Below are 22,011 nucleotides of genomic sequence, written 5' to 3'. Positions count from 1 at the left end.
CGAATATTTAGTTCGTTTATGCACATCACACTAGAGCCGCGCATCCATTCCGTCGTGTTGCAGTGGGCCTGTGTCCGTAAATACCGAAGAAGCATCAAACAGCCTCACTAAACTATTAATTTGCAGAGCTGAAAGTCGGGCCTGAAACATGCCTCTGTCTGTTGGACGAATTACTAGCAGCGACTTGTATGATCCGCTACGTCATATTGCAATGCGCAGGTTTCTACCCCCAGAACTCAAACCCGCGGGTGCCGGGATCAGGGGACCCCTAGCAAAACATCAAAGTCTAGCCAAGCACGGATGTTGATCAGACACCAAAGCGTCTGGCAATAAATACCCGACCTCGCAGCACCTTTCAAGCACCATAGATATCTTAACAATAGTTCCGAAACGCCAAACGACCAAAATTATCCCCCTCCGTACCTAACCTGAAACCAGAAGCCGCTATATCCCACCATGTTCGAGAATCTCAGTCTCCGAACTCCATATCCTCCACCGCAAGAAGGATTCTGGGGACAGCCAACGTCAACCCTGAACTGGTGCGAGGAAGTCAGTTATTTCCAGTTATTTCCAACATCTTGGGCACAGTAATTCTTTACCCATTGGTTGATATCTAATACCTATGCCAGGACTATGTCATCAGCCATTATGCTGCCGAAATCACAAACACCTTGACCAACGCTTTGTTCGTTGCGCTGGGCATTCGGGGTGTGCGGAATTGCCTCAAGTACAGACATGACACGGTATTTGTCATCGCATACCTGGGCTATTTGTTGGTAGGCTGCGGTAGCGTTGCTTTCCACGCGACTTTGTCATGTATTGTATTCCCTTTCCTCGAAGCTATGCGCTCACTGACAGGTGCCTAGATCCAATGCAGCTCGTAGATGAGCTTTCAATGATCTATACAACATCTATCCTCTGTCATGCAATCTTTACACAAGACAGGTCTCGCCTGTTCTCGATATTCCTCGGTATCGGACTCGTTGCGCTGTCCATCTCGATCACGGTACGCACTTGAAATCCTTTGAGCCTAGTATATCGTTAACTTGCCCCTCTCAGGCATATTACCACTATATTCAAGACCCTACATTTCACCAAAATGCCTTTAGCATCCTTTTTCTCGCCACAGTGTTCCGAAGCCTATACACGATGGAAGCAATTTTACGACCCATGTTGAGCAAAACTCACATAAACAAGCCCCCCAGGACTTCGGTCTCAAACAAGGAAACGCGAAGCTCTCCGGTACAAAGTGATCGGGCGATAATTTGTGAGATGCGATGGATTGTCGCCATGGGATTCATCACCTGTGCAGCAGGTATCACTGCCTGGAAAGTGGACAACATACACTGCGGTGATCTTGTCCGGTGGAGACATGAGGTGGGACTGCCGTGGGGTATACTCCTCGAAGGCCATGGTGTACGTACTACTTTGTGATTCTTGATTTCAGGCAGCTAACAAGTGGCAGTGGTGGTATGTTATTGCACTGAGATAATATGTCGTTCTTTGACTAATGACATCTAGGCACCTGATGACTGGACTGGGTGTGAACTACTTCATCACCTGGGGGATTTGGCTCAGGCATTGCTTAAACGGCTTGCACGATCAGTATATATTGCATTGGCCACATAAGCTATTATCGCTTCCAAGTGTGGTCCCATCAATTCGGCAGCGAAAACATAGAAGCTTACAACATGCAAAGAATGATGCCCTTCGGGTATCTAGGTCGGAAAAGAAAGAGCTTTAATCAAAACTACAATAGACGATATGGGCTACATACCAAATTATCATTTTGTAATCTATTGGAATGCCATACTTTAGCAATTTCGCGGATCCTCTATGGAGAGAATACCGTCCCGGATGGGTAACGGAGTCTGAATACAACAAGAACAGAATGAGTGTGTATGAAATATGGTATTTTCCTGTTCTCATAAAGTTGACCTCTACACGTGCTTTAGTGAGCTGTCCTCAACTATATTACTACGATTTCATAGGGGATCTAACATCCTCAGACCAAGAGCAAATCTTCCTTATCAGGACTGTATCCCGATCAGAACCATTCATTATCCAGCTATATAAAGGTTAGTTTCCGGCAAAGTGAAAGTATAGCCCCGGAATTAAATGAATTAATTGATAACACATAGAAGGCGAATGTTCCATCGTCGCTGCAAGAGGCAACTAGCGAGGAACACAACGGGTGAACAACAATGTCGCTGCAAAGCGCACTATGCGCTTCCTCGCGTGATACTAGAATACTCGTATCTTGATCCAAAATGAAGATATAGCCATCTGTTTCATAGTAAATCAGATAAAAAGCCATGAGACAGAAATGCACGGATACTTTACCATCATACCCAATAAGAACTAGAGATTCATCATCTCCCCCGAAACGACACCTAATCACAAAATTCCTAGGGCTCCCGCCAGACGAAAGGGCGTGAAAGAGGCCAGATGCTGAGTTGACCAAAAGAATTTCCCCGCTTGCCAGCCGCACCAGAATGTTCTTTGAATACTTGCTGACTATGAGGGAACTGGCAAGACTTAGAAGCTGTATTTTGAGCTGTAGATTTTAGTCATCCGTGGTATATACATAAGTGAACGTGTGTTGTCGATAGCGGCAAGACGTTTGCCATCGGGGAAAGATTGAAAAAACTGCACACTGTGTTTCGTTTCCCAGAAGGTCGGGGCTTCGACGTCAATGGCGACCTTCATGAAACCGTAATGCGGATCTATGCAACTAGCAAGGAAAGACCAATTATCCCATTTGATGGAAAAGAAGTACTGGCGTCCCCTTGCCCCGTAACCTTAGTGCAAGCTAGAGTTGTCATGGGCTTGTCCCAGATATATTCGTCGGGAAGTTGTATGCCTGCGGTTGAAAGTGCCGGAGTCGATTCTGGGTCAAGTTCGAGGACTCTTGGGTCATCGAGCAATGACCTTGCAGTTTGAGAGTACCTTTGAAGTCTTGCCCATATCAGTGGCGTCCGTCCAAGACAATCGTCCTTGTTCATATTTATATTTCGATCCCGATACATTAGGTCAAAAAGTGCCTTATTACGTCTCGTAGCTGCCCACGATAGCGGAGTTCTACCCCCTTCGTCCCCGCGGTGAGAATCAGAACCAGAAAGATCCAGTAAAGGTGCGACAACAGCCGTGTGACCGTGAATGGAAGCTAGTAAGAGAGGATTCTCTCCTTTCCTGTTAGGACGATCTAGATGCGCACCTTGCCGTTCGGTGAGAACGGTGACAATATCGGGGTGACCAGGAGGTGCAGCGATATGTATTGCTACATTGCCTGACGAATCGACACGATTGACGTTGGCCCCTACTTCGAGCAGTTCTCTTAACACAGTCGCATTCTCACCACCCGCTATGATATTCCCGTACGGAAACAATCCTGTCGGCTTGCTGCGCGCACGTCGAAACGCCGAATCTAGATACCCCAAATTCTCTTCAATGGGTTTCATATCAAGGAGAAGTTTGACAATTCTGGACTCCCCAGCCCCAGCAGCACTGATGAGCAACCTGCCGTTGCTGATGGAAGTTATCGAGTATGGACATTTCTCACATGGCATTCTATGTTGCAGTTCTGTTGAGCCCAAAATCTCGAGCAGTGTCATGGCAAGGAACTCCCCTGGAAGTTCCATCCTATGGCAAAACCACCAAATTGAGAATTTAGAGGCAGTTCCATTACTTGAAAGCTCTTCAACCGATGTCGAAGTTAGATGGTTCGCCATTGTGTTAAACCCGAAGTGTATTTTGTAACCTTGTGATTGACTCATAAACTGTGAGTCATCTCTTAGGTTTTCATGATATAGGCCGACGAGCTGGGAAGAATCTGACTAAACTTCTGGATGATATCCTGGACTCGAGGTTCGTTCAAGTAAGACTCTGTCGCTATCATGTTTTCCCAACCTTGTCAAACTCGTCCAGACTGACATCCCGTAAGCCCTTGTCGACATTGAAGCGAAAGTATCGACCGCCGAGCCCAAAGGATTCATGGTTCTCACAAAAACGAGATTCTGTGTCCTCTGTCTCGGTAGTGATGGCGATGATTGCCTTCTTAATCCCTGCTAAGTTGTCTCTGAAGTCTTTTGGCTCAGAAATACCGGCCTCAATGCTCACAAAACACTAAATTCTGGACGGTGCATCTGACAAGATACTTTTAGCCTCGCTAAATACTTCGTCAACAGGATTGTTTCGACCAGTTGCACCGTCGACGTAGTCCTGCCAGCTGATCTTGATAGGGTCAAAGAATCCAAAGGCAGCTGAGGTTGCGCGTGCAGCTTCCCAGATCTTGCACTGGGACAAGGTCAGACTATTGACCGAGGTGCCCGTGGTGTATGAGCCGATACTAACAGGAGTGTTATTGGCTTTTGAATGAGCACAGACAAGCCTACAGGTTACGAGAATACATATTAGTCGATGGCCTAATCCGAGCACGGCGAAAAGCTACTGTACTTACACTTTACACTTTCTGTCATAGAATGAGGCCTGCTCATTACCCTCAAGTAATCCAGCCGTCTTCATGAATTGGTCCGCAAGGACATCATATTGGTATTTGCCCGAAGCTTTCCATATGTCTGTGCTTCGACCGATGACGTTGGACTTGACTCTCTTAAGGCTGAAGCTGCCTCTGAGAGCTTGAGGTATTTCTCAATGCATTCGTCCACGGTCATATGCAGTCTGCCAAGCATGATGGCAATCAGTCTGAATGGAAACACCAGACTCGTCAGACATGAGGTCAAACGGTTTAGGGAGTGGTGACTGCACATACCTTCCAGTGCTTGTGGCCCCAATCAGGTCGAAATGATGGCACGGCTTCGGGGGATTTGCAACATTTACCCGTTTCATTAAGTATTTAGGAACGATCAAGGAGGAAGGTCCGCGGATGCCACCACCGTCTGAAAAACATTAATTAAGTGCATCGGGAGGGCGAGTGGAGAATCTGAACTGCAGAAGTCACTACAAAGGGATAGAAGTTTAATGGCCTTGGATTTAAGTCTTCTCTAGTATAAAAGGATAAGCAAATATTTTAAATATGCAACCAGGGCATATAGGAAATAAATCTTAACAGGTACTAAACTAAAAAAGAATATAGTTATAGTTATGTATTTAGTATAAGTACTGTCTTATGTAAATATCAATTAATAGTTAAAGCTTATAATATTTCAAGAAGATATATCAGCTTATATAAATGTGTAAATAGGCATATAAAGACATAATTTAGGTGAATGAATAATATAATATAGCTTATAGCTTAAAGTATATAATGATAAAAATATTTAGTTTCAAGGCTGGCCTTTACGCTGGCTTCTGGGTTGGTTTCCAGGATGGCTACCAGGCTCGCTACCGGGCTCTCTACCGGGCTCGCTACCGGGCTGACTTCCGGCCCGTGTTCCGGGCTGTAAATATCGACCCACAGTCGATCCGATATATCCAGCAAAGAGTTATCCTTCGGAATACGTATTCCTCGTAGACGGAAAAGGTTTCCCGGCCCGGTAACTAACTACATGGACCACCCCTTTAGAGTAAACATGAGTCTCGGGGGCGAAGAATACACTGGACCTCACTGACATCCGAAATCGCAGATCCTGATATTGGTGTTTTCTCTCCATCCCGACGGGGCACACACATAATAGAATGCGGGGGAGGCGACCCCGCATTCCCTTTGAATCTTGTCTGAGTGTGTCGCTCACCCTAGCTATAAGAACACCACAACAGTGAGAATATGGCTTCTAGCATATGTCAAAAACAATACACCACTGTTACAAAACAACTCGGATAACCGCTACATACCGTAAACATGATATTTGCTGGCTATTCCTCGTGGCTCTTGCTCCCTTGCTTTGGCATTGTGTATATACTAGTTAACGCCATCTACAATCTCTTCTTCCACCCACTCGCCAAAATTCCAGGCCCATTTCTGGCCAAACTAACCAAGTTCTGGCTGTTCTCCGAAGAGCTGGGTGGGGACGCTGCGAACACGTTAGCAGGGCTACATAGGAAGCATGGTACGAGTGAGACGCTGCTGTTTATTGCTTTTCGTGCTAATACCTTATAGGACAGTTAGTTCGAGTATCACCAAACGAAGTCGCAATAAACAACAGAGATGCTTTCACGACCATCAACCGTCAGGGAACCAAGTTTCTAAAGGAAAAAGATTTCTACAACGGTTTCCGTGGAAAACATGGGAATCTTTTCACGTTTCAAGACCCCGAAGATCACTCTCAAAGGAAGAGACTCATGTCACCATCATTCTCTCAAGCCTCCCTCGCAGCTCACCAAGTCATTATATACGAATGCATGAAGCCGCTCATAAACGAAATCATGGGGAACATCCGATCTCAGCAACCAACTCCAATCTTCCCTGCAGTTCGTAAATTTGCCCTTGATTCGATTTGCGCTTTCTCTTTCGGAATTAGCTTGACCAACCCGTCACACATCGATGATGAATCGAGAAGATGCATCTTTGAAGCTTTGGACAACTCGCCTCGCGAGCTACTTTATGTAACATTGACACACCATTACGTTGCACAGTAAGGGCTAATGCGTTCAATAGTTCCAGCATTTCTCTTCTCTAAAGTTTATAGCTGGCGTAATGGCTAAACTCTTCCCTAAGATGGCACCGGACGCCGTTATACAGCTTCAAAAGGTAGGTCATGCCTGAATTCCACAGATACATGTACTTACAATGCCGATAGATTGGTATGGATAAATTAATAGCTTCCCGCAAAGCAACGGACCTAGACCAACCTGGTCTTTTCTCAAACATGGAGAAGCTACTTGGCTCGAAAGAGCAAAAGTTAAGTGACGAACAACTTGTTGCGGAAAGTAGTACGCTCTTCTTTGCTGGTAAGATGGTCTTGACTCTATACCGATACAAGCTCACGAGGTATAGGCACGGACACAACTGCAAGCACTGTTGCTATCGCGCTATGGCACCTGCTACACAAACCTGAGATATACGCCCGCCTGCAAGCCGAATTAAAGACAGTCATGCCGGAGAGGGACTCCCAGCCGACCTTGAAAGAGCTTGAGAGCCTACCATTACTCAGTGCTTGCATAAAGGAAGGACTGCGGATAACCTGTCCGCCACGAGGACGACTGCCACGAGTGGTTCCTCCGGAAGGTTTCCAATGCAATGGTGTATTTATCCCACCTGGCGTAAGTGTCATCACTACTCTTCCTGAGAAAATCATCTGACACGGACAGACAATCGTGACTAGTCCGATATCTTACCTCCTCTTTGATGCAAAAGTCTTCCCGCAACCCCTCGAGTATCAACCTGATAGGTGGCTACAAGGCAATGCCAAAGAGCTAGAGACATACTTGTATCCTTTTTCGAGAGGCACACGCTCTTGCATTGGCCAGACGTAAGATTCGAAGGCTCCTTCTTATGACCATATTACTGACTGCAGCTAGACTATCCCTTGCAGAACAGCGTATCTGCATCTCTCAATTTGTGCGCAGATTTTCGCCGGCTGACGGGCCAAAGTTCAGAGAGGTAAAGCTCAAAGAGTATATCAATATTGTAATCATGGATGAGCTAGCCATAAAGCTAGTCGAGGCAGATTGAATAAAAGCCATAATGAGCAACAACAAGTCACTAGACTTGTTCAACTTTGTTGTGCTTTAGGGACGAGATACGGAACGTGTGTCCAAGCGACTGTGTTTGGACGAGGAAAGCCGAGTAATTAGGGAAATTGCGAACTTTTTGTTGGGCCCAGGGACTTGTAGTGCCAATTGCGAAAGCTATCCTAGTTTTCCCACTTCCGGTACATAGCAACAAAAAGTGATATCTTCACTGGATGCTTTACAGTCATAGAGTCGTGATGCCATAACAGACCATGTCGAGCAGTCGAAGACTCTTTTGCTTCGACGCCGCATATAGTATGAAAAGATGTTGTTAAGGAATATGAAAGTCGCGCCAGGATATCTAGCGGCGCTTAAGTTGCCAGCAATCACAGGTGACACTGTGCATCTTCATCTATGCGCGATATGCCGTCTCCTACAGATCTTACTGCTCGTGGTTGCCGATGTCGTAGTGCTTTTGAGTTCTGCTCGTTCAAAAGTGAACGACCATCTAGTGGTATCTCTAAGTAGTATTCCTATACCTCAGAATGGGAATAAGAGCGGAATCCATTTGTTATTTCATTGTCTCTCTAATATATAGATTGTACGGACTGAGGCCACAAAGAGTCAAGGCGACGCTATCTCAACCTGAAGAACCTCAAGATTGTATCCTTTGCATCTCTGATATCCAGAGACAGCTTCATATACCATGCTACACATAGACCAAACAAGGTATTCGTATCGAACGGCTACGAAAGGTTAGCATATACTACCGGGAAAAGAAAACCATTCACACTAACCACCGGCTTCGTTCCTCCACTGGTCTCAACCCAGTAAAAGGCTCTTGGGATCATCTCGCGCTCATACTCATCACAGGCTGCCGCGATCGCGTCGGTCTCAATTACTCCCTCAGCTGTCATAGCTTTGTCAAGTCGCTGTATCAGAGGCGAGATCACTGTCGTGTCAAGCATGGCTTGGTTGCCACCCATACCTCGGTTGGGCAACATAACGTGCATGGCGTCACCCATCAACCATACCCGCGGATGCCCGAGATTAGGATTGGTCGCTGTTCGTACCTTGGAACGCCAGTTGAGAGCCGGTCGTTTGCTTGCCCGAGGTTCGAAAACGTAGACCTCTTCTGATTTGATGACCTGTATGACTTGGCGGCTGGGATAACTATCAGCATGTACCTCTGCATTAAATACGGATGGTAGGGGCACATACAACGCATCGTCCCAACTACTCAGAGATTCTTCCAGAAATTTCCAGGTTGCATCTTTGTCCCAATCTTTGATGTCTTTTGGACAATCATCCTTCTGCATCTGTAAAGAGAACGTGAACGTGGCCATATTCTCGTCGTAGTCAGAAGATCCATTGGGTGATCCTTCGTCTTCTTTTGCAACATCTTCGTGCTGTCGGCTCGGGATGTACGCTGTCGTGGAATGTTAGTAATCGAGAATCACGTTAAGCAGAATAGAGAGTCGACTGACCAACGCAAAAGTAGGTCTTCCTGTGTGAGAAAACCAGCATCGGTGAATGTCGAGCCGCCGGAGGCAGTGCTGCTAGCTTATCCTTGGACAAATGTGTCTTTGTAATGAAGTTTATAACGGGGATGGCTTGAATGTTACTCAGGCCGAGCTGTTCATTGATCTATTCCACTGTCAGCGTTAAGTGGGCGCAAGTGTGATCGTTGTGCCCCCTACTCTAGAGTGACTTCCGTCCGCCCCAATCAACAGATCGCAATCTGAGGAAGTGCCATCATCAAAGGAGACGCGCACTCTTTCCCTTCCTTGGTCGGAAATTATATCATAACGAGAGAATCTTTTATCAGAGTGCACGATACCACTCTGTATTGGCTTTTCTGAAATTATATCACGCAGCACCACCCTGTCCATGGGCGCAGAGCCGTGATACTGCTCGCTGATCCGCCCCATTTCCAAGAGTGGCTTCAATTTGTGATCGTACCAGATAGGCGTGGTTTCCTCGTTGGCGTCGAAATGCCCTAGGCTAGCTTGAATCTTCTTGTTTTGTTCTGGGGTGAGATTGAGACGAAAAGCGTCCATGCACGGTTGGGCGACACGGATCTGATAGCCGTCTCGTTTTGCATCGGCCGCTAGCTTCTCGTACACGTCTACCTTGACACCTGCGTCTAGGAGCCCACTTGCAAGCAACGGTCCTGAAAGACCACATCCTACGATAATGACATTGAATTGCGGCATACTGAAGTTGCAAGTTTGGAGACGAGGTAGAGAAAGTTGATGAATGATAATATGACGTGTTTCAGTTTCGGCAAGGCACATAGGCAATATAGAAATAGCAATTAGTAATTATATCCTACTCGCCCTAGCGTTAACCACTAAGCGAACGGGATTCAGACTTGGCATATCGGATCGGGAACGCAACAAGCATAAAAGGCTAGTACGCTACCCCGGAATCTGCACCCCATAGCCGGTTTCCATTTCGGAACTGGGTAACAGCCCGGTGGCTGTAATATATTGTTGATGTTCCCTATAGTGCCCCAGAACCTGCATCCTATAGCCGGCCTTCTATTCCGGGAGTGAAAAGGGGAACAAACAATCAAGACCGGTCCGATCACTGAGTACTGTATTGCTCAATACCGAACTGAAGTAGAATGCCATCCAGAAATAACTGGTTGGAATTGGTTGTTCCTCCTAGTATAAATTGCTTATTACATAAAGTCCTTTAATAGAAAGGAATGGTAAAATATTACTACCTTATTTAGGTGTAATTAGTTTCAGTATTATTAATATCCTCACCATTCTTTATACGATCATCCCACCATTTATGAATATCTGGCGCTCCGGACACCAGCATCTTGATGTCTCCATCAATCAGGAAACTGTCTAGGGCACTCTCTTCAAAGTTATCCATGTTATCCATTCTCAACGCCCGGAGAGAATAGCTTTGACAAAATGCTATCAAGTTCGGTGCCAGAACCGAATGTGGTTTCGTAATGAGATGAGGTAGCCTTTCCATGAATCCTGTTCCTCTTCTTCCCTCCATTGCCGAGATAGATTCAGCTGGAGACAATTAGATGTAACCACATACTTAAGAAGCAACACTTACCTAGGCCGAAGCGGATGAGCTCGCGCTCTGTTTCCAAAATGCGATAGTTCGAGAATATCGAATTTGCTGTTTCCATCTTGCGTGCGATAATGTGAAGGTAGTACACCAGCAATTCGAAAGGATAAGAGTTATCAATCCAAATGTCCCAAAAGTTTCCACCGTGCGCCATCTCAACGGACGAGACCATATCATCCCATATAGGCTTCTCAATGATCCACTGGAGAGACTCCAGTAACCAAAGCTGATCACCAAAGGAATTGATGGATCGCCCCAGAGTGGCTGCTGCTTTGCTCATCAGAAACTTCTCTCGATCTTGAAACGACATTCTGGATCGCCAGACAATGGGGTTGCGCAGATGGCCCTCAAATATATCTCTGATTTCACCTGGCGAAACAAATATCGCTTCGGAATCCAGCCACATGGCCAAGTCGTAATCGAAATGATCAGCCGCAGACATTTTCTTGATCGATTGATAAGCGTATTTATCATACTTCTTCAACAAACTGCTCGTGTCTTCGGGTGTCAGGTCCGCTCGTAGCCTGGCTGGCAGAATGTCGTATAGATTCACGATATTAAAAGTTGGATTGTTCCCGGGAACGTTATCTTTTGGTGTTTTCCATCGACTGAATGTTTCGTTGCAATCTTCGAGGGTCGAGAGAAGCTGCGTAAGGCCCTCGACTTCTGCAGAGTTGGATACGATGATGTGCCAGTCGACCTTATGATGGTCGACGCATAGACACTTGACGGATTGTAAATAGCGAAAGACTTGAGGAAAATGCCCATCCTCGATATAGTGTTAGATTCAGGAATACTGTGGTAAGAAAGGGGGGTCTCACAAAGGTTGGTAGCAATATGGCGAGGCGCTTGGTATCTATGGGCTGCACCTCGCTGAAATTGGGGTGTTCTGGTTTGTAATTGACGAGCCGGTCGGTGTATCGACTATTATTGGCTGGCTGCGGCGGCCATGATGGCGGATCTGACGGAATCCATGGATTCTCAATATCGTTCGGTCGAAAGGGGAGATGAGGCGATGTATGTAGCGCGAAGAAGACGACGGTAGAAAATGTCAGAACTGAGATGCCAATTAGAGCGTTTTTGAGCCTGCATCCAAAATTAGCATAGTCGAAGATGTTTGTCGCAACATAGAGCTGACTTGCCAAGCAAGATAGTTGGGCTTGGCAAAGAGCTGTTCATACGAATATGACATCTTCATGTCAAACATTCTATTCATAACAGCGCCGAACAAAAGATTGTCCTTTGGTGGATGAAATTTGTTTGGAGATGGAGAAATGGGAAGTACTTCTAAATCCCATAAATCACATGACGGAGTCCAGACCCGGATAGTATATCTACGAAACCTTTAGCAGCATGCCAGCTCGCGTCTAGCCCAGCGACTAGTAAAGCTTGTTCCATCTCACTTCTCTATCAGGGCTAGCGAGGAACATGGCGCGATGAAAACAGCCGCTATATGGACGGTCAACGAACTGGAACTAAGCCTCAATTGACTGACTGGAATGAAGACCTTCTATTTCTACCGAACCAAACGCCATGACAAGGAATTCTATATGCTATGCCACCCAATCACTTCTGCACATGTAAATCAAATCCGTTTTCCGCTAAACTCCTCCGCCGGCCAACCTTGCATTGTCCTCCTCTCCTCCACAACGTCGCCACCCATGATAAGGGTATGTTCCAGCAAGCAGCTATCACTCTTCATCTGCGCACCACTTAAAAGTCGACTTCCTGTTCGGAGTACGCATCTGTCGCCAATCTCAACCCTGTTCAGGTCGAACTTGCCACGCGTGTTGATGTGTGCGACGACACTGGCATCATCTACTACCACGCGATCGCCAAGGGTGATAAGATCTGGTTCAGTAAACATGAGGCTTGGGGTGCCGTTGACAAAGAGTGCGCAGTCTTTGCCAATCTTCGCACCCATGAGCTTGAAGTACATGACCATCCAGTGAGTCCCTGTGAGAAGGTTCAGGATACCATTCCCTTTGTAGCATTGTCGGCGAAGGCGCTCAATGCCGAGAAAGATCTGCCAGCGCTGGCAGTACGGAGACTTGTCCCAATCGTAGTTACCAGCCTTGCGACGGCCCATGAGTAGCCACTTTGATCCAATGATAATTATCAGCGCAAGAACGGATTGGATGGTGGAGAGGACAGCGATGCCGGCCAACATGGTCAAGAAGATAGCGACAAGGTCAAACCAGACGTTCATTCCACGGGGAAAAGAGCTTCGGAACATGATGCCCACAAATTGAATGGATGAGACGCTGGGTACATCCCAGTACACAGCGGTGAAGACTGTGAAGAACGCAGAGTAGAGGAATATGGCGAAGGGGCCGAGGATATAGTAAGGTGCTAGCTTGAGGTAGAAAGCTCGACCGAATGGAGAGAGATGCTGTGCCCAGTCATCTTTGCCGTCGCTGCCCTCAGTGTCACTCCCAGATGTGATACTGGGCTGTGTATCAGGACGGTCCTTCTCATCGTTGAACTTCTTGTCGTTGGTGAGGGTATCCTCCGACTGCATGTTACGTATGTGAGACCGAGAGACCTTGGTGTCACTACCGGTTGACAAGCAGACTGCATCGCCAGCCTTGGAGCCGACATAAGTGCCTTCAGGGACATAGGTGCCATTTCGTTTGGTCAAGGCACCAGATCCCATGGTAGTACGCTCACCGACAGTGACGCCAGGGAGAAGACAAACACGATCAGCGATCATTGCACGGTCGTGGATGGTGACCTTCTCAGACCCGATCCCATCAGAAGTGACGAGATGAGAACGTGAGCCAAAGACTACATCGTTACCAACGTCGATAAGATGGTAGTCGCCGATGCTAGGTCCTGTACCAGGCCAGTACACACGCTCACCAATCTTAGCACCTAGCATTCTTAGCGCAATAGACGTAGCCTCGTAGTGCTGCCCAAACAAAGAAGTCATCCGATGAAGCTTCCCCTCAGGCAACAGCGTCTTGATCAAGGTCGCCCTCCAAATATCCACCGTGGATCGCGAATTGGCTTTGAGTTTGCCAAAGAGGCAGTCCAGAGTAGACTTGACCAAGATGACGAACCCGAAGAGGAAGAAAGGACCGAAAAGGCACCCGAGAGCAAGAGCGAGGTAATGATAGGCAATTCGGTTTGGTTGAGTAAACCAGTCCACACTGCTTCTCAATGGAGCCTTATGGTTAACCTTTTGACCCTGTGTAGTGACCATACCGACAAGACCAGCCATCCAAGGAACTGCAGAGAGGAACAGACCGATGAGTTTAAGTGGCATGGTGAATAGCAGGTTCAACACCCAGTGAGGCTTGGGCTTCTCGCTTGGAAGTTGCTCCCTATACTCCTCACTTGCGTCCTGCATCTCCCAGCTCGATGAGTTGAAGCCTAGGCATGTATTAGGCGGCATGGTCGTTCCGGGCGCAATGATTGAAGACATTCCAACAGAACAGTTGCTTCCAATGGTGATGCGACCAAGATACATCGACGTATTCCCCTCAGCAGCAAAAGGACGGCAGATGCACTTTGTGAGATTGCAATCATCACCAATCTCAATCAAATCCCATTCCCCGATCGCCGCGCCCTCAAGCTTAACATTCCTACCAATCTTGGCACCCATCAGCCGACAGTAAATCCTCTCCGTCATCTCATTCGCATCAAAGAAGCCTTTGCCGCAGATAGCAACAATCTTTTGCACAAGCCACCATCTGGTATGATACATTCCCCACATGGGGTACAGTCCTTCTCGATAGCGACCGATGATGAGCCATTTGCAGATGATGCCAATGATGGGTGATACAAAGCCCATGATGATACGGGCGATGAGCATGGAGACGGTGAGGTTGAGGAAACGGCCGGGGAGGGAGTGGTTGGTGGGGAGTTTTTGAGAGTGGGCGAGGGTTACGAAGAAGATTGTCCACTGGATGGCACGTCGTAGCGGGTAGAAGATCACGAGGGGGAAGAGCTGGAGGGTCATTAGGAAGGGGTTGGTGGAACTGCAAGTGTCGGTACATCCGACGATGGCACTAGGCTGATCAGACTCATCAGTCTTACAATCGAGCATCCTGTCGATATGCACCGCGATGGAAGTAACAGTGCCGCCGTTGAATACTGCTGTGATGGGGAGGCTGATGCAGAACTCGGTACGAAGCATCGAGAGAAGACGACCAGCGCGAAGAGAGTCACCGCCAAGACTAAAGAAGTCTGCGTCGCAGGGAATGTCTGCTGGTGGGAGGGATAGGACTTCGGCGAAGGCTTTGGTGACGAGTCCTTCTGTGCTGGCGGCCAGTTCGTTCATAGAAGCCATTTGAAGTTGCTCGAGTTCTGCGCGGAGTACTTCGACGTTGATGTTTCCGGATGAGTCTTTTTGGAATGGGTGAGTCATAATGTGAATCTCGGTAGGGATCATGTAGTTGTCGATGATTGATGCCAATTGGTGCCGAATGCTGCCGGGGATATCGGAGTCAATAGCACCTTCAGCTTTAGGCGCAAGTACAGCTTCTGGAGAACCATCATGAGCGCTGGGAAGGCAAAAGGCATCCAGGTCTGGAGCGATGCTCTGAATATGAGTTGCAAGCTTTGTGTAGTCAATAGAGCAAGGCAAGCACTGAATAGACTCTGATAAGGGTGCATCAGGCGGAGGACAAACAGCATCCCAGTGTCTCCCCATGTAAGGTGTATCATCAGTAACAGAAGGAAGACCCAGCCGTTGGCCGAGCCTGATACGTAGAACCTTGTTGTTGTTCTTGGGAAGGTCTTCCATGTAGGTGATCAAGACGGGCCACTTTGCCTGCTGAAGAGAAGACTTCAAAGCGCCATGAAGAGTCCTCAGATCAACACGGGGAGTATCGGGAGGCGTGACGAGAACAATAGCGACGACTTCTTGAAGAACATCATGCGATGCTGAAAACGCCAAAGCCTGTGACACCCTTCCATAGATGGGAGAGTCACTTTCTCTCGAAGCCGTCATGATCGCATTCTCAACTTCAAATGAAGAAATCAGCTCTCCACCACGGTTGATAACTTCTTTACTCCGACCAGTGATGTAAAGATATCCATCATCGTCCATATATCCAAGATCACCAGTATCGAACCAGCCAGCCTCGTTGAATGGTGATTTGTCGTATGTACCATCGGGTTTGAGATACCCTGGGAAGACAGGTTCGCCGCGGACGCAAATGCGACCGACTGTGCCGTTTGTGACGGTTTGTTCGGACCAGTCGAGGATGGTGAGTTCGGGGCCGGTGCTGATACCTGATGTACCTTCGCGATCGAGACGATAATCTAGTGGAGGTGAAGAAATTGGCATGCACCTGTAGCTGTTAGCATGTTCCAGCCTGAAGGGTAATGACTTACTCTGTCATTCCGTAACTCGGCAAGACGACACAGTTGAACGTGTCCCTCAGTTGATACGCCAAAGAAGGTAGTAAACCCCCAGCAGCGTTGCAAGCCAACCGTATCCGACTCCTCTTCAAAGCTTCTGGTCGCGCTGCTGCTTCTGCGATGATGATAGAGTGCATAGACGGTGAAGCGTAGTACCATGTTGGCTGAATGGTCTCAGCCACGTCCCAAAACAGATTGGCGTCGAAGGAGGGACAGCAGACTGTTGAGCCGCAGGAGAAGATTGGCGCAAAGATGTTTCGGACTAATCCCCCGCTGTATAATATTAGCAGAAGCGAGTGGCAGACTGGTAGTGGTGACTTACACGTGGTAGAGCGGCATCATGTTCAGACAGATGTCTTCAGCTGTGAGACCCCATGATTCGATGACGAAAGCGACGCCGGCAATGATAGAATGGACTGTCAGTGGAACTACCTTCTTGGTACCCGAAGTTCCACTCGTGAAGAGGATCAACCCAATGTCATCAGCCTTGTTAGCGACTCGTTCAGCGCTGCCGGTGGGGATAGCTTCTCCATCGACTGTCCTTAGCGAAATGCCCTCATCTCGAGTCCAGTCCATGATGAAGATCTTGATATAGCTATCTGATACCCAATTGGCATCAAGCTGTAGTTTCTTGTACTCATCCTTCGTTGTGAGGATAAAGTCTGCTCGCGCTTGAAGAATGTCTGCTCGGAATTGTTCTGGTCCTGCAGCGGGGTTGATAGGTGATGCGGTGTAGTAAGTCGTAACAGCCATGCAAGTCGCTGCTAATAAGGGACCGTTTGGTAGCGCGATGGAAACAACAGGTCTCTTGATCGATGCGTCAACAGGAAGTTGGAAGGTGTCCACGAATTGTCGTAGTTCGCGATGGGTGATGACATCCTCATCTGTGGGGGCTCGTAGGGCTGGCTTGTCATCGTGGCCAATGAATTGCGCAAAGGATGTATACGAGCTTTTGACTAGCGCTGAAGCTTGCTTGATTAGGGATGAAAGCTCGTGAGTGCTGTTGGTCTTGGCATCTTCTGGGAGTTGGGTGTAGAGTCGTGTGTACGTCTTGATGAGTTCGAAGACTGGCCATGGACCAGGTAGTTCCTCAAGGAGATGGCATAAAGTGTAGAGGGAAGATATAGAATATTGTTGGGCTATTGGTATGGCAGCCAAGACATCAGCTCTGTCTGGGCTCAGTGCTACAAGGGACTTGAACTGTTGACTCTGCTTGACCGCCATTGGCGGCAGCTCGCAAAGCTCTCGCAACAAACACAGCACACTCATATCTCGGTGAACAAAGCGGTAAAAGAAACAAAATAACGATGATCCTTTGACTCAGAGTAATGAAGATCTGATAATCCTCTTCATCACAGCGCTCTCTCATCTCTTATAACAACTTCAACTCTCATCACAGCCCTTCCACTTTTTTACCCAATTTCGTCTCGCCGATAGATCAACAGGCAGAACATGAAGTCTAATCTGCAAATGACACGGGCCCAAAGATCATCCAAACCTGAAATCAAATCACAAAGGTCCTACCGCCGGTCCACTTCATCCCACTTAGACTTATTGGCGCCCCGATTTACGACAAGGGATTCTCCTGTAGATCCGATTTGATCTTCACGGCATTTCCTCTTGGGCTCCATACTTACACGCTGGGTGACAGCTGAGTGGGTGGACTGCCCGGCATTGCCACGGGTTAATCATTACTGACAGTGCCGGCGCTTGCTGGCTTGGTATAGACTAAGATGTTACTAAGGGGCGGAGTGACATATTATTTTTCCTTGGTGGCCGTGCAGAAGCGGTTCGTGCGCTGATGTCACAGAGGAAATACGACGACGAATAGTCTTCTTGACTCGCGAAGAGTCCATTGTTGAGGCTATGGCCCTTTGTGTTATATCCACCGATTGAGTTTACGACAATATAACAGGTCGAACCGTAAATGCTCCTCGTTCATCTATTTCCCGATTGGTTGGGGTGATGTAACCTGGTTCTTTGAGCCGCATGGTGCAGGGATCCACGACCCCGGTCTCGGAGGGAAACACGTAAGCTCAACTTGACGATATCATGTTGATAAGTGAGCGAGTTTCAAAAGGTCCGGGGACTACTAACGAATTCGTAGATCGGTAGTTGGACACGAGGTAGGCTTGGTGATTTGTGAGTCAGGCAGGGTTGGAGATTGGAGCGGCCGAATGGCGAAGCGGTTGGATGCAAGGCATTGCACGATGCAGGTGATCACAGTTGAGCATGTTATCACTACTGCGTTAGGTTGAAAATCAAGGGTTCTGTCTCATTCATCAGAGTTACTGCCCAGCTGAGACGCGTATCTCATGACCCGCAATGACATCTGTCCAAAGTTGGACATTCCACCACTTAAGCGAATCATCAAGCTTATCCCCATAACTTACCAGCATCCCCAAGATAAGACTATGATAAGGGTAATCTCAATATCACGGGGCAATGAATTCTCCGATGAAGTGTTTCTAGATTATTAACGACCTTCCAGAGTGGAACGGCGACACGTCAGCTGTCATTGGACCTCCCGTAAATCTATATCGAGACGGCCCCGTCGATTAAACTTTGCGCCGCTGCGGCTTTCCCGCCTCTTTCTGCTCCCCGAAACCTTAATAGACTTCATCTCACTGTCATGAGATTGGGCTGACGAATGGTTCTTCTGATGTCGTGAGAGCAACTGCCGAAAGAGCTATTGGTGCTAACGGACTCACCATGCACAGGCTGCCTTATAAGGCGGTTCGGTCGTCAGACTCTTCTGAGAAGGATCTTGTCTTATATAGGATACGATACTTAAGGTCTCGTACTGGTATGTTACTATTTCCACGTATCAATTTGTTGCTTACGCTACATCCCGCTCGCTAAAAACAGGGAAGTAACAATAATTTATCGCGAGGTCTATGCACAGGCCTATAATCTCATCAGCAAATGCAACAAATGTGATCTGTTCGCGCGCCATAGTGATCCATCATTTCGACCACCTCCTTCGTTACACTGAATCTCCCAATACTCGTGCCTCACCCAATCACTATTACGCTTCAGCGTCACACTAGGTCTACCCTGCATCCTACTCTCACCGTAGAACCCACAGAGAAGTTGCCGCTTTTCCCGCTTCTCCTGATCCAGGCTAAAACCTTATTCACTGGTCTTATCTTCTCCATGCCCTGTGTTGCAGTCCGTTGGCGCTAACGCAGATAGAGAACTCCCAGCCATTGACCTCCCTGTATCAATCATTGGGTACTTCTGTCTTGACTGGCAGCAATTTCATGCCATTGAGTTTAGCCGTTATTTTCAACGCCGCTCGCTATCAGCACAAACCTTAAACCCCCTCTCGAGTGTATTTCAAAAATCCCGAGACATTGGATATGGCGATGTTTATGTTCTCGTCGATTACCTTGGGACATTTGTTATCTGCAAGTGGGATGAAGGCCTGAAACCCCGTGCTCCCCGGTATGCGTTAGTCCCATGACGTCGTGATGTTTATGGTGGAGGGGGTGGAAAGGCTACTACGCCAAGCCAATAGTGATGTCTTGAGACCGTAGTCTAAGTGGGCAAAGAAACCACTAAGTTGTAAGTCAACGCGTGATACCAGCCCAAAACTTCAGGTGAAAGGAAATGCATGCGACGTAGCAGAAACTGATTCATGATTAATCACGTATAAAACTATAAATTAATTGTTCTCAAATCATGACCTCCAACATATTAGATTTATATGTCAGGCTGCAATATAGTTTCGTAGTGTGACTACACTTTAGTAATGACCTCTGGGTGTAATCTCCCGCGTCCAAACCACTGTGCTCGAGCGAGAAATGGCCTTCCAGTTCACCAATAACAGAGACGTCAACATTTAAATAGGTGAAGCTTAAAGTTTGTCATAATCTTTCGCATTTCGAAGGATACCAATGATACGGAATGAAGTAGCCTGTCTCCCATACCACCATTCATTCAATCTCGTTATGCTTGCCTTTCTAGTGGATCGGCGTACTTCTTTGCAGTACCTCTTCAAAGATTAATTGACCTACTCTACACGCGGTAAGATATTCCAAGTGTGCATTGGATAACTGACGGAAAACTCACATTGTCACTTTCGATCTCTCGTTTGCGCGATCTTTGAATGTTTGGTGGTTTCTTCTGAGTAACATTCTCTGATAATTCTCCTATGGCCTATCGGCTATAAAGGTTCCCCCGTGTCCCGTCATATCAAGCATAATCTGCCCGCTGCTCTTTGATATGCATCTCCTGTTCCATAGACGGCGGCGTGGTCAGGTTAGGCTTCGGCCTGATGGGGAGATTAACGAGGCGATGTCGCGGGTTCAAATGGTTTGCATGTTCTCCTCCGCGCCAGCAACTGCGGCCGTCCTGCCAGCGATGGGTCCTGATTTCTTCGATCAAAGAAGTGAAAGCTTTGACTTCTTCATCAGTGGGTCGTTTCATGTTTGCCCAGAGGTCTTCCTGTTTGGCATGCGTCCTCCATACCATCAGATCCAGTGGAGTTCGGTTGTTGAGGTCTTTGCCATCCGGGTCCGGTTCTGTAAGGCCGTGTTTGCGTAGATAGGTGATGTGATCCAGGTCTCCGTACAGAGCTGCGTAATGCAAGATAGATCTCCTCAAATTGTCGCGAAGGTCAAGTCTTGCACCTCTTTTGTAAAGATGATCAAATATGCTATTACACCAGGGGATACAAGAGGCGAGATGAATAGGCGTCCGTCCACGTATATCTCGTGAATTGATGTCGGCTCCTCCGTTCAAAAGCGTTTCTATCTTGCCATAACAGTCCCAGGGCTCGGCCGCATTGCAACTTGCCCAGATGAGATGATGTATAGGAGCAAATTCTGTAGCATCGGCCTTGAGGTTCGGATCAGCACCCTTTTCCATCAGAGCCTGAACTATCTTTGTCGATTTTACCTCCACAGAGGCGCATGCAACATGCAATGCGGTGAAGCCCTTCGAGTTTTGAGCATCAGGGTTACTGCCCCAGTTGAGCAGAGCTTCAGTGACATCATACCATCCGTAGAAGGCAGCAAGGTGGAGGTGAGGATAGTTATACGCGTGATTGACAACATCGAGGTGACCCAGACGGTTGAAGATGGTGAGCATGGCATTCAGGAAGGGTAATTCCTCGGGATTCTTCTCGACCGAGAAGAAATGCTGTTGTTTGTGAACATCTACTAATGGGAGGTCAGTTACATGGTCATGACTGGGGGACAGGATTGATTTACGGTAGTCAGACATGGTACGTGTTGGCAGATTTCTAGATCTAAGGAGAAGGGGGGATAAATGGACACCGGGCCATGATGGGTGTGCAGCACGATATTTATACGCGTGTGAGGGGCGTGATCTGGGCGTCAGCTGCTATCCTCATCAACTCAAACAACACTCTTACAAACTCAGTTCAATCAGTATGAGCTTATACACAGGTGAGGAGTCACTCAGGTGGGCCTGTTGCAATGCAGGCTTTGGGCAGCATCTTCATCAAAGCTCTAATATGGTGAGGGGCGGGTATCAGCCATCCTTTTTATTTGGCGCGATATCCTTCAGGGTAGCTTAAGTTGGACGTGAGTTATCGCTCAGGGAATTCTGACCTATAAATGCAACTTAAATGATCAATTGACGAACTATCTTTGTATCTGAAAGAGTTCCATATCGCCGAAAGCTCAGCAACTGAAGCTTAGCCAAGACATGGTTCTCGGAGCGGTCTTGCCAATGGTCAGTTGAATTTAAACTCAACGTTTATTACCAGCCTCCGGTAGAAAGTGAGTCACTCTTGTGTGTTGAGAGATGCCAATTCCAATCCAACGTGATGCAGCGTTCGATACGCGTTTTGACTGCGTGGAATGTGGAAGCTCAATTGCGCCACGTAGGAATAACGCTCCAAATCACAGCCAACAATTTTGGCGGGAGAGATCCGATTTGTACATGTCCAAGTTAATAAGTTTCGGAATTTGGAAAGGGTCGGACCGCCAGCCAATCTGT

General features: G+C 47.5%; 8 protein-coding genes across 8 annotated transcripts; 2 read left to right on the top strand and 6 right to left on the bottom strand.

Annotated features, from left to right (window-relative positions):
* Positions 1-456: 456 nt before the first annotated feature.
* Positions 457-1,492, top strand: FPRO_05388 (uncharacterized protein; the record flags this gene model as incomplete). The annotated part of the gene is made up of 5 exons (XM_031231000.1): positions 457-549; positions 630-816; positions 867-1,006; positions 1,060-1,416; positions 1,466-1,492. 5 exons carry the CDS (start codon positions 457-459, stop codon positions 1,490-1,492), a joined length of 804 nt encoding a protein of 267 aa, XP_031081081.1.
* A 1,234-nt stretch (positions 1,493-2,726) lies between these two features.
* FPRO_05387 (uncharacterized protein) lies at positions 2,727-3,731 on the bottom strand (the record flags this gene model as incomplete). The annotated part of the gene is made up of 1 exon (XM_031230999.1): positions 2,727-3,731. The coding sequence occupies one exon, from the start codon at positions 3,729-3,731 to the stop codon at positions 2,727-2,729; it is 1,005 nt and encodes a 334-aa protein (XP_031081080.1).
* A 163-nt stretch (positions 3,732-3,894) lies between these two features.
* On the bottom strand, positions 3,895-4,524 carry FPRO_05386 (uncharacterized protein; the record flags this gene model as incomplete). The annotated part of the gene is made up of 3 exons (XM_031230998.1): positions 3,895-4,125; positions 4,177-4,390; positions 4,460-4,524. The coding sequence occupies 3 exons, from the start codon at positions 4,522-4,524 to the stop codon at positions 3,895-3,897; spliced, it is 510 nt and encodes a 169-aa protein (XP_031081079.1).
* Positions 4,525-5,800: 1,276 nt separating this feature from the next.
* On the top strand, positions 5,801-7,573 carry FPRO_05385 (uncharacterized protein; the record flags this gene model as incomplete). Its single annotated transcript, XM_031230997.1, has 7 exons — positions 5,801-6,008; positions 6,059-6,504; positions 6,557-6,649; positions 6,699-6,849; positions 6,896-7,161; positions 7,210-7,370; positions 7,420-7,573. 7 exons carry the CDS (start codon positions 5,801-5,803, stop codon positions 7,571-7,573), a joined length of 1,479 nt encoding a protein of 492 aa, XP_031081078.1.
* A 634-nt stretch (positions 7,574-8,207) lies between these two features.
* Positions 8,208-9,788, bottom strand: FPRO_05384 (uncharacterized protein; the record flags this gene model as incomplete). Its single annotated transcript, XM_031230996.1, has 5 exons — positions 8,208-8,318; positions 8,370-8,736; positions 8,794-9,001; positions 9,060-9,219; positions 9,273-9,788. 5 exons carry the CDS (start codon positions 9,786-9,788, stop codon positions 8,208-8,210), a joined length of 1,362 nt encoding a protein of 453 aa, XP_031081077.1.
* A 520-nt stretch (positions 9,789-10,308) lies between these two features.
* On the bottom strand, positions 10,309-11,863 carry FPRO_05383 (uncharacterized protein; the record flags this gene model as incomplete). The annotated part of the gene is made up of 4 exons (XM_031230995.1): positions 10,309-10,610; positions 10,657-11,440; positions 11,493-11,757; positions 11,853-11,863. The coding sequence occupies 4 exons, from the start codon at positions 11,861-11,863 to the stop codon at positions 10,309-10,311; spliced, it is 1,362 nt and encodes a 453-aa protein (XP_031081076.1).
* Positions 11,864-12,256: 393 nt separating this feature from the next.
* FPRO_05382 (uncharacterized protein) lies at positions 12,257-17,265 on the bottom strand (the record flags this gene model as incomplete). The annotated part of the gene is made up of 3 exons (XM_031230993.1): positions 12,257-15,971; positions 16,015-16,314; positions 16,364-17,265. 3 exons carry the CDS (start codon positions 17,263-17,265, stop codon positions 12,257-12,259), a joined length of 4,917 nt encoding a protein of 1,638 aa, XP_031081075.1.
* A 2,973-nt stretch (positions 17,266-20,238) lies between these two features.
* On the bottom strand, positions 20,239-21,270 carry FPRO_05381 (uncharacterized protein; the record flags this gene model as incomplete). The annotated part of the gene is made up of 2 exons (XM_031230992.1): positions 20,239-21,206; positions 21,258-21,270. The coding sequence occupies 2 exons, from the start codon at positions 21,268-21,270 to the stop codon at positions 20,239-20,241; spliced, it is 981 nt and encodes a 326-aa protein (XP_031081074.1).
* Positions 21,271-22,011: the final 741 nt, after the last annotated feature.

This window comes from Fusarium proliferatum (assembly GCF_900067095.1).
Source record: "Fusarium proliferatum ET1 genome assembly, contig: FPRO_scaffold004, whole genome shotgun sequence".
In the NCBI taxonomy this organism is placed as follows: Eukaryota; Fungi; Ascomycota; class Sordariomycetes; order Hypocreales; family Nectriaceae; genus Fusarium; species Fusarium proliferatum.
This window is presented reverse-complemented; position numbering and strand designations above follow the sequence as displayed.